The 11,644-nt window shown below is 35.1% G+C and overlaps 1 protein-coding gene across 1 annotated transcript; it reads right to left on the bottom strand.

Moving 5' to 3' along the window:
- Positions 1–763: 763 nt before the first annotated feature.
- On the bottom strand, positions 764–2,691 carry LOC104214130 (E3 ubiquitin-protein ligase ATL31-like). The gene has a single exon (XM_009763762.2). The coding sequence runs from the start codon at positions 2,505–2,507 to the stop codon at positions 1,194–1,196; it is 1,314 nt and encodes a 437-aa protein (XP_009762064.2). The 5' UTR covers positions 2,508–2,691; the 3' UTR covers positions 764–1,193.
- Between the last annotated feature and the right edge of the window lie 8,953 nt (positions 2,692–11,644).

Below are 11,644 nucleotides of genomic sequence, written 5' to 3'. Positions count from 1 at the left end.
CATTAAAGTTTGGTGGTGAATTGGCTTTTAACTTTAGTGAAAACCAGTGATGATAGGCATATAGATCTTATTTTGGAAGAAATCTTGTCTTACATCAATGGTTAAGTAAAAAATAGAATTTCTTTTGTTGCAGAGACAGTATGGGCAAGAGAAAATGGTATTAAAAGATTGTTTTGATTGAAAAGTGTATTTATTCGTTATAGATTGACGTTGCATGTATCCCACTAAAACTATACTATTAAATATGGAAAATACTGGAACTACATTAAAATTATATACTTAACATTTAAAAAGAATGTTCTCAAATTCAATTTAACCACCTAACTATGATAACATGCCTACATCGCAATAAACTCACTAACTGACCATTAACTCGAGAATAAAGAGAAAAAAAAGTCTTTTGATACATTAACTGATAAACTAAACTTAGTTGTCGAGATCAGTTACGTACGAAATCAATGTCCTACGCCTAATTCTCCCAGATCTGTGGCCACAGAGCTTTGTTAGACCACCGTTAGAGTTACGGAAAGGTTCATTCTAAATAGTACTAAATTAGCTTAAGACCAGTAATCAAGGGCTGAGGTAGGTGTCCTTTACGGGTTTTGCCGAACCCATTAGATTTTGTGTAGATCTTATATTTATATTAGAAAATTTATTAAATTTGTAATCGAACCATCATCCTTCTTTGAAATCGAACCATTCTTTACTTATCACAAAAAATCAATATCAAACCCCCATCATCTTGACTAACAAAGATAAAGAATAACGAAAGCAATTTCGTACTCTTTTCCGTTTTGATTTTTTTTTTTTTGGATTGGACAATGAAATTAAGAAAAAGAAATACACGTACTTACATCACTAGAGGACATCGTCCAATCAGGAAAAAAATAAAATAAAATACATGAGACTTTTTTTTATTACAGCAACTATAGATATGCACAAAACTTAAAATAAATATAGAAAAAATTTGAAGATTTTTTATTTTATAAAAAAAATAGTAACAAAAATGTTTTCTACTAAACCTGTAATATTGAAAGTCAACTTTGGGCTAATATACATTTATACCTTGACTTGCCTTAATTTTCAAGGTGGGGCCCAACCTATCATGAGAAAGACGGTCCTCTTTTATAGCACACGAAAAGTCGCCAGACGCGTCTCCAAAAACGGTTATCTCGAACCGGATTGAAGATTTACTAAACCGGAGGTCGAGCCGAGTCAGCAGACATCAAAGAGGTTTCATCACCTTTTGGTTCCAAGCATTTAAACGACGGTAATTTGACGGCGTTTTTCACACTTCCAGAGGTGGAACCCTCACCGGTTTCAGCTCCAACTTTTGGTGATTTCATTGATGAACCTCTAGAAATGAATGGTGGTGCAATAGTGAAAACCCACCGGTCAGAATATCCCTCCGGTTCGGACCGATCGATCCGTCTGTTTGATCTAGCACCCCTGCTGTTTCCCTCCCCAGTACCGGTTCTGTACCCTTTTCTTGAGCTTCCGTCTCTTGGTAAGGCAACTCCAAAGCTCTTAGCCCGGTTAAATAATGCCCGGTTCATTACCTCCTTACGAATTCCCTCTGGTAACCTTAGGGTGTACCGGTCCAAATTCTCACCCGGTAGTACTAGTGAGTGGCCGGTTGAATGTGACCTGAACTTGCTAAATATCCTTGGCTTCATGGAAAATGATCTTGGTGAAAGAATCGGCATGTTGAAACTCAAGTTTCTCTTTACTCCCGGTTTAGTTGAACCCCCTTCTTCTTGCTTCTGAACCCGGTTCGGCACGTTGAAGCTCAAATTCCGCTTCACTCTCGATCTAACTGAACCTTCTTGTTGTTGCTGCTGAACCGGTTCTCGTTGTTCTTCGTCGCCCTCTATGCGTATCGAAACTTCTTCGTTTTGCTGTTGAAGCTCAGTCCCCGGTTGTTGTTGACCCTCTTGGTTCAACTCGGAAACTTGGGCCGGCGGTTCACCGGGTTGAGGGGCGAGGTTAGCTCGGCAAACCGGGCAAGTATCATGAGATTGAAGCCAAGCATCAATACATTCAGGGTGAAAAACGTGATCGCACTTAGGAATTAAACGCAGCGTTTCATCATCTTCAAACTCGTTTAAGCAAACAGCACACTCCAAAGCTCCTTTACCAATATGGTGATCCTTCACTTCAGCATATGTAAAGGTCGGAAAAGTCTCAATAACGGCTGCATCAAGTCCACGCGCCGCTGCAGCACGGCGGCGCATAGACAGAGCTCGCCGAACGCTGCCGCTAGTAGAGGACTGAGTACAGTGTCGGATGTAAACAGAGAAAGCGGCCATGAAAAAGAGCGCTGCAATTAAAACAATTATGATAATTGCCAGAGGTGGATTGAGCTTTGCATATTGAAACTCACTTTGATTATTTTGTGGCTGTGCCGCTGCTTTGGGAATTATTACTACTAATAGACATGAGAAGAGGAACACAAAGAGAAGATAATCAGAAACTGACGAGTTCTGCTTAATTTTAGAATTACCCATGTCGCATAAATCTAAGGAAATGACCTTGGAAGTTAATAGATGGTGCTTATATATAAGCTTTGAATACCAAGATTTTAAAAATGAACTTGTTTTTGCAATTTGTAGCCGTAGGGGGTTGGGTTTGATTGACCAGCAAGAAAGAAAGGGGGATCCTACTTGGCAGAGGGAATTGAAAAGGCAGCTTCTTCAAGAAAATGCTTAATCGGTAGATTTGTGTATAAAAAGAGAAGATAGGCTGGAAAAGGGTTTTTTTTTTTTTTTTTTTTTTTGCCAAAAAGCACTTTTGGCCAAAAATTGAGGTGTTTGGCCAAGATTTTGGAAGGAAAAAAAGTGTTTTTGAGGAGAAGTATAAGCAGTTTTAGAGAAGTAGAAAAAAGTAGTTTCTCTCTAAAAGCACTTTTTTGAGAAGCACTTTTGAGAAAAATACAACTATAAGCAGTTTTTTAAAACTTGGCCAAACACTAATTACTGCTCATAAGTGCTTTTCAAACTAATTAGTCAAACACAAACTGTTTCTCACCAAAAGTACTTTTGAGAAAAACACTTTTAAAAAAAAACATTTCTCAAAATAAGTTGATTTTTGCAGCTTGGCCAATCGGGCTATTAATCATACAGGCTAGCTACTTCTTAAGAATTTAATTCGGTTACTAGTATTTTGTTATTTTGGTTATAGCCAATGTTTTCAAAAGTGTGGGTGTAAGGCGAGACATTTTACATATGCCTCAGCGAGGCGTAAACCTCAGATACGCGGCGTAAGCTCCATAGATATTTAATTTTTAATATTTTATAAAGTAATATAATTACATTAAATATTTATAAATAGGTAAAATGGTATAAAAATTTAAAAAATATATAAATATATGTGTGTGTGTGTGCGCGCGCGCGCGCGCTTCATCCCCACAAAAAACTAGTCAAAACAATTTATTATACGCTACTTACAAGCACAAATAACTTGAGTCGAAAAGAGTAAAGTTTTCTATATGGAAGAAAAAAAATAATGACTAAGCTGCAATTTAAACTTTGAACTTGCTATTATGAAGGATAATGAAGTTCTCTTTGTATTTGTACAAAAAAATTGAATATTCGTTGCTTTTGGAAGATATTAGCAGACTAACGGACAAGATAAAGAATTAGAAAAGACCATAAATTAAGGCTCCAATCAATGAAAAAGGTCTTGATTTTTAAATTTAATACATTTCAATTTCTTTTTAAAACTTTTGAGAATTTTGGGTATTATATGAGGACTTATTCAACAAATTTTATTTTAATTTGAAAAAGTTTCTGGGATTTACGCCTCACTATAAAAGTGCGCCTCAAACTTCCGGACATACGCCCCGAATTGCTGGGTGTACATCTCTTGAGACTTTCGCCCCATGGCTCGTCTCGGGGCTCGCCTCGAAAACGTTTTTTAAAACACTGGTTATAGTCATGACTATTCCCGCTTTCTACACGGAATAGTTAATTAAAACCAAAATTTTCGTATAAAATTTATATTGATATTAACTATTAGCAATGACAAAAAGATGAATAAATGTAACCCTAAATTTAATATCAGAATTAGTATCCTAATACCTAGGGGCGTATCCAGGGCTTTCAGGGGCATGTGAACGCATGCTCCCTTCCCTATATTTATAATAGTGTTATATTTTTTCTTAAAAAAATTATAATTGTGTGTGCTCAAGCTCAAATTATATTACGATGCATTAGTTATTGGGCACACCTCTCTAAGAGAGGTTGAGAGTTCAAATCTTATGTCAATCTTATTATTTTTTACCTTTCTTTTTTTGCTAGAATTAGGCACCTCCACGGAAAATGGGCACGTATGGTTTCACTTATTGTGTATTAATTAAGTATTTTTTTGGTTTAATTTTTTCTTTCCAAATTTTCAAGACTAACACATTAAAATTCTTATTCTTCTTTTTTCATCTTAAAATATTACTCCCTCTAGTCCTAATTTATGTGTCATGCGTTTTTAGTTCGTCCAAATACGACTATTATACTTTTTTATTTAAAAATAATTTAACTTTAAAATACCTAATTACCCTTAATAAATTGAGTTACATCCATACAAATATTTATAACTTAAACTCTATATCGAGTCAAATAGTGTCACATAAGTTAGGACGGAAGGAGTGTATAATTAAATAGATGTGCATATTAAAATTAGTAGTAGATGATAATGTAGCATATAAATCAAGGCTTAATTAATCTCACCATTTTCGATATTGAGTAATATATATAAGAAAATTACTATTTTTAAAAAATTTGGTTTGAACTTATAATTTCAAAAGAGTAATGGGTGCGATAGTAAGTGTAAGCACGTGATTTTTTCTCTATGAAAGAATTACTCCCAAAAATTCAAAATAAAACGATTTTCCTTGCTGTGTAATTTTGAGAATTTTTGTGACATTTTTGGATAATTATTTGTATTTGTCTGTGCATATTTATTTGTTAAATTAATAAAAAATACAAAAATATGTCGCATTTTGCATGTAGTATTTAATTCTACAATTGTTGGTAATTAAGTTTGTTTTACAAAAATTGAAAATTACAAAAAATAGGCATCTTTTGCATTTTTAGCATTTAATGTTCATATGTACAATTTTATGCTTAATTATTACTTAATTGTGCGTTAATTGTTATCGGGAGTTAATTTGCGCTTTTATAACTTATTAATAATTTGAGGATTTTTAGAATTTAGTTTTAGAAAAATAAAAGAAGAAAAGAGAGCAAAAATATAAAGAAACCGGAATTGGGCTCTTCTTCAAATTCAAGCCACAAGCCCAAAAAATACCCAACCTTCCCCATGACCCGGTCCATTTCAACACGGGTCGACCCGGTCTGCCCCATAACCCAAATACCCAACACCCTTATCTTCCTACCTTACACTTCACAAAACAAAACAAAAAAAAAAAAAGAGAAAAAAAAAACCTAAACCTAAAACTAAACCCATCCGCCACCCCCTCTTTTCTTCTCCAAAAAAAACCTTCACCCCAAACCCTAGCCAACCATGGCTGCTGCCCTTCCCCCCCGTCCCCCGTTTCTCACACCTCCAACAAACACCACACACACACACCTCCAAGCAGCCATGACTGCTGCCTCATCTTCGTCATCGGAGCTCGTCAATGGAGCTCGTCAATGGCGACCAGCAGATCCGCCATCGTCATCGCACCACCCAAGCCACGAACAACCAAACTCCTGCTGCCCCGTCGAGCTCCAGCCATGGACGTGAGCTGCTGCTACGTTCAGTTTCGACGCTCCAAACGCAGCAACATTCAGTCCGTCACGATCGCTGCGTCTTCGTTTCTCCCTGGCGAGCTCAAAGTTCGGCCATGGCTGATCGTTCTTGCTTCTTCTTCTCCATTCGTCACTGCTGTTGCTGCGTTCTTCTCTGTCCGTTGCTGCTGCCTGTGCTTCTTCTTCTCCAAGATCACGTTGGTTGCTTCTTCTTCTCCAAGATCACGTTGGTTGCTTCTTCTTCAAGATCGTTGCTGTTGCTTCACCCTTTTTCCGGCGCCCCCAGTCCAAAAAAAATGAGACTCAACCATCTGCTTTCAGTCCAGTCCAACAACGAGACTCAACCATCTCGTTTGTTCGAGCTTTGGTCGGGGTTTGTCGAAACAGTTCATACACAGATCGAGTTCGTCGAGTTACAGCGCGTCGAGGTTGCCATTCGAACCCAGGTTCTTTGTTTGTATTGGAGAAAATTTGTGTTCATGCATTTTTTTTAAAGTTTGCTGCTTTTTGAATTTTTCAAGTGAGTGTTTAGTTTAGTTTGAATCTATTTGTTTGTTATGATCAATTTCTTATTTTTGTTAAATCTGAAAGTAGGATTATTGTTAAAAATTTGTTTTGTCAAAATAATTCCTGCTTTTTGTTGTTCATGGTATGATTTCAGTTTGCATCATTTCCGTTAATTGTGATTCATATTGTTTCAGTTTATTTTTGTTGTTGATATTGTTGTCTCTTTGCTCATTCATTTTTTGTCTAAGTTAACCCGGATTGGTTCCCAATATGGTTAACTTATTCCCGTTAATTTGAAGCTGTATGATTCATCTGTGTTCATGAGATTTGTTGTTGAAATTTGTTTAGAAATTGGTCATATTTGCTGTATTTTGGTTGAGATTGATTAGGTGATTGGTTATAGCTGATGGGGTAGTTTGGTAAATTGCAGTACGTTCAGGGGTAAAATGGTAATTGCAGTAAGGTCGGAGGGGTATTTTTAGAATTAAACATTTGAACCATTATTTAAGTTAAGCATGGAGGACAAGATGTAATGGGATGGGGTTGATATAATTATTTAATATAATGGGGGACAAGACATAATGTAGTGGGGTGGGAATAATGTAATTATTTATGTTAAGCATGGGGACAAGATGTAATGGGTTGGGGTTGATATAATTGTTTAATATAGTGGGGGACAATACATAATGTAGTGGGTTGAGAATAATGTAATTATTTATGTTAAGCATGGGGGACAAGAGTTTAAAATAAAGAAAATATTAAATAGTGGGGACAAAGCATGCAATTGGAAGAATATTTCGGGTTGGGGATTCAAGACAAGAGTCTTGTTATAAATAGAGTCATTTGACACATTTTAAAAGGACTGGACTTGAATATTAGACTTGAACATTAAAGACTCAAACTTGAGAGAAAAACTGAGACTGAACTTGAAAGATTTTTGAGGATTATTTTGAGAGAAAGACATTCCGAAAATCTCAAGAGTGTCAGAGAGTTTATAAAAAGAAAACAAAAACAAAGGGAGAAGCGAGTTTAGTTTCGGGTTTAATACACGCGTGGTTTGTTGCTGTTTAGTTTGCTTACAAACTTTTGGGTTTATTCTATTGAGTTGTTCGGTTTTTCCTCAAAGTTTTCTGGGCCTTGAATCTGATTCGAATTTGTTGTTGTTGGGTTGCTGTTGTTGCTGTGTATTTACACTACTGCTGCTTCTACTGATCTTCATCTTCTTTCCTTGCTTTCCCAAATACCAGGTACACAAACTGATACACTGGTTCATCTTGTAAGCCACTCGAGGCATGAATGCAAAAAATGAGAAAGATTTGAAGTTGTAATTTAATGTAGTCTTTTCTTTCTTTTACTGTCTGTATGTAGAATGTTCTATGCATTGCCATGTAAACTCTTTAAACAACTCACCTTCGAAACTTAACTATAATAACTCGAAAGTATGTAAATAAAGTAGGACCTTATCTTCATTTATTTTAGAAAACGAAAAATAGAAAATGTAGTCATGCTAAGATTATCCTTTTAGAAATAATGAGACGAGTCTCGCCAAATAAAAAATGCAAATTGCGGGGCCCTCAAAAATTGGTCATAATAAATACTTAGAATTTGGGATGGACTGTTTAGTGAATGTCACTGCCTTCCCCAAAGATAATAACGCGTTAGACTCTTTAGGCGCGACTTAATTAAATTACATTCTTAAATTCGGGTGCGCATTTATGTGACCCAAATTCAAATCTCAACGGAGTCGAAATGTGTTAACAACTACGGGTGCATTGATTGTGACGTGGTTCGAGATGCATTTTCACGACGTTGCAATTCTATAAAAAATAAATGATAATAATAAAAGCGGTTTAAACTTAATAAAAGCACATAAGTCATAACATGTATTTAAATCAGATATTTAGCCATTATAACAATTTAAGCGACCGTGCTAGAACCACGGGATTCGAGGGTGCCTAACACCTTCCCTCGGGTCAACAGAATTCCTTACTTAGAATTTCTGGTTCGCAGACTTCATTTGGAAAGTCGAAAATTTCCTCGATTTGGGATTCAAGATAAACCGGTGACTTGGGACACCAAAAGCCAAACCTTTCCCAAGTGGCGACTCTGAAATAAATAAATAATCCCATTTTCGAATATTGTCACTTAAATTGGAAAAACTCCCTCACGCATTTTACCCCTCGGGGCGGGCGCGCAAAAAGGAGGTGTGATAGCTCTGGCGACTCTGCTGGGGATTCAACCCAGAACCTCTGGTTCAGGGTTCAAGAATTCGAGCTTAAAATAATTGTTATATTTGGCTTTATTATCTGATCTTTATTACATGTTTTGGCATAACGTGCTAAATGTTGTCTTTTAACGCTTTGATATTATCTGAACTGTATATAAACTGTGTCGAAACCCTTCTCTTCTTACCTCCGGGGAGAAGCTCGCTGGTCGAGACTCCCTATTCTGTTAGTGTCAATACCTGAAATAAGAAAGAGGTCGGACAAGTTACAAAGCCGAACGATCTCGCGGGTCCCCGGTACGTAGCCCCCTCCTCGACTCGAGTTGTCCGCTCGGGTACACAGTATAGAACATATACCTAGGTTATAAACCTAGTATAACAAAACCTCATGTCGGATCCCTAGTAGGAACACTTATTTGCATCATGTTGCATTTGACATAGGGGACTCAACATAGGGGTTGGGTCCGTCTAGGACAGGCAACCTGAAATGAAAAGACCATCCTGCTGCATCCCGTTTGTTTGACGCATTTATTTGCTTCAGTTCTGCATGCTGACCGGTTTCTAAAAAAAAACTTTAAAAAAAAAAAATAGCTGCGTAGGGAGATAATTACTTATTTTTGGAAAATAAAACCAATATCCAAGTAGTGTCAAAACCTCACCGGAATTTTCTAAAAAAAAAAAAGAAAAAAAAATGAAAACAAAATTTGTCTTTTAGTTTGATTTATTAAAAAAAACATATATATATATATATAAAAAATTCCTTTTAATCACTTTCAAAATTCAAAAAAAAAGTATTTATTTAAAAGTAAAAAAAAAAAGAAGGGAAAATTCAAAATTCAAAAAATATTGTTTCTTTTGTAGTATCTCTTTTATAGTTCAGACTAATAGTCCAAGCACTTCCTTAAAAGATTTTCGAAATTTCAAAAAAAAAATGAAAAGAAGTTTAAAATTCAAAGAAAAAAAAATTTCCTTAGTCTTCGTCTCTTTTAAAAAAATAAAAAAATAAAAAATATATAGAAATCCAGAAAAAAAAAATATTTTTTCTCCTTTTCTTTAAAAAATTGTGTTTAAAAAGGGGGTCTAGTTTATTTCCCTATTCGGACCGAACTACGCGGGTTTGATTCTCACCGGATGTGAGATACGTAGGCAAACCTCATCGGTTCCGACCCCAATTTTCAAAAAATCCAAAAATATTTTTTATTAGTTCCTTCTTTAGAAATCTTTCCTTAGAAAATTCAAAAAAAGAAGAAGTTTTCAAAACTCAAAAAAAGGTAGTTTCCTTCTTTCTGAAGTATTTCATACTGAAAAAGAAATAAAAAAAATAATAATAAAATCTAAAAAAAAAAATCAAAATCCAAAATACGGGTTTCCTTTATTTTGAAGTATTTTTCCCAAAAAATCAAAAAAGAAATCAGAAAAAAAGAGAATCTATATATATATATATATATATATATATATATATATATATATATATATATATATATATATATATATATATATATATATTCGTTCTTTTAAAGACTTTCCTTCTTTAAAAGTCTTTCTTTCATAAATGCCATAGAATTAAAAATTAAAAGTCTAAAAATATTTTCATTTTTTCTTTAGAAGTACTTTTGTAAATTTAAAAACAAAAAAAAAAACTCGAAAATATAAAATATTTTCTTAAAAGTGCCTCTTTCGAAAATTCAGAGGCGACAACCAAAATCCAAAGAAAATATTTTCTTTCTTATTTTAGAAAAAGAGAGAACAAATGAAAATTCAAACAATTTTTTTTTAACTTCTAAAATTCTCAAAGTTCCAATCAAAAGAAAAGGTCTTTCTTTCAAAAATAAAAATAGAGTCAAATTCAAAAATCCAAAAAAAAATATATCCTTTTCTTCTTTTAAAGCATTTTTTTTTAGAAACAAAAATCCAAAAAAAAAAAAAACCTTTATTCTTTTAAAGCATTTTTTTTTAAAAAATTATTCCAAAAAGAAAAAAAAAGAGTTAGTTTACTTACTCTATTCACGATCGCCCGAACTACGCCGGTTTGATTCTCGCAGGGTGTGAGATACGTAGGCAACCCTCATCGGGTCCAATCTCCCCTTTTTCAGAAATAGCCAAAATGTCAGAATTTTAATTTATGAGTCAGGTGATGCCGTTTTGTCAAGAATAGCCGAATGTTCCCGAAAGGGACGCCGGAAGGCTGACTTTGCATAAACAGCCATTTTTGGTCATTTTTTAAAATTTTGACCAAATTGCCCAATGGCCTTAGGATCCTCGTCCGCGAGGCTCTGCGAGGCCATGTTCCCAATGTCGGGTCACCATTCTGAAGAAAGAGTCATAAATAAATCAAGTGATGCTGTTTTGTCAAAAACAGCCAAATGTTCCCGAAAGGGACGACGGAAGGCTGACTTTGCATAAACGGCCACTTTCGATCATCTTTTAGAGTTTTGATCGGTTGACCCTCACAGCCTTAAAATCTTCATCCCCGAAGTGCTGAATGGCCGTGTTCGAAAATCGGATCTTTCTTTCTAAAATATAGTCAAATCATTTTTGAGTCAAATCATTTTTGCTTAAACCACCTTAATAAATGTGCAGGATGAGTACAATGCAAAATGAACATTTGTTTCTTTATTTTTGCACTTGTTAGTTGAGAACTACGCGATCTGATTCATGCGGGGTCATGATACGTAGGCAATCCCCATCGGATTCAATCATAGCTATAAAATAAATTGAGTAAAAAAAAACTGAAAGAAAAGGAGAAAGAAAATTGAGTGAAAAAGAGAAAAGAAAAAATAGTGAAAAAAAGGGAAAAAGAGTGACAAAATAAATAAAAAAAAGAGTGCAAAAAAAAAGAGCGGCAAAAACAAGATCAAGAGTGGTTAAAGAGAGGTAGGAATAAAAGAAAAAAGGTACATAGTGAAGAGGGCTAGTTTAAGGCCGGGATAAAACATGCAACTCGTTCAAACACATGGTAAAAACGTTTAACTGTTTAGGTGCATTGCATCCCATCGTGCGATTTCCTATATGTTAAATGCCTCAAAACTAACAAGGTTGTGTGTGTGAGTAAATTAGCCAGGTTCTGTTTAGGTGATTGGTTTTGTTGGTATGCGGTGATGAGCAGCCTTGCACGCGGCCACAACATTATACACAAAACTGAGCTCCACCTCCCAGAAATGCCCATCCT

The sequence above is a fragment of the Nicotiana sylvestris genome, chromosome 1 (genome assembly GCF_000393655.2).
Source record: "Nicotiana sylvestris chromosome 1, ASM39365v2, whole genome shotgun sequence".
Lineage (NCBI taxonomy): Eukaryota > Viridiplantae > Streptophyta > Magnoliopsida > Solanales > Solanaceae > Nicotiana > Nicotiana sylvestris.
The sequence above is the reverse complement of the archived record's forward strand: the minus strand, read 5'-3'. Positions and strand labels throughout refer to the sequence as shown.

What these genes read in the sequence shown, in the direction of transcription:
- LOC104214130 (XM_009763762.2), bottom strand. Translation starts at nt 2,507, where the DNA reads ATGGGTAATTCTAAAATTAAGCAGAACTCGTCAGTTTCTGATTATCTT.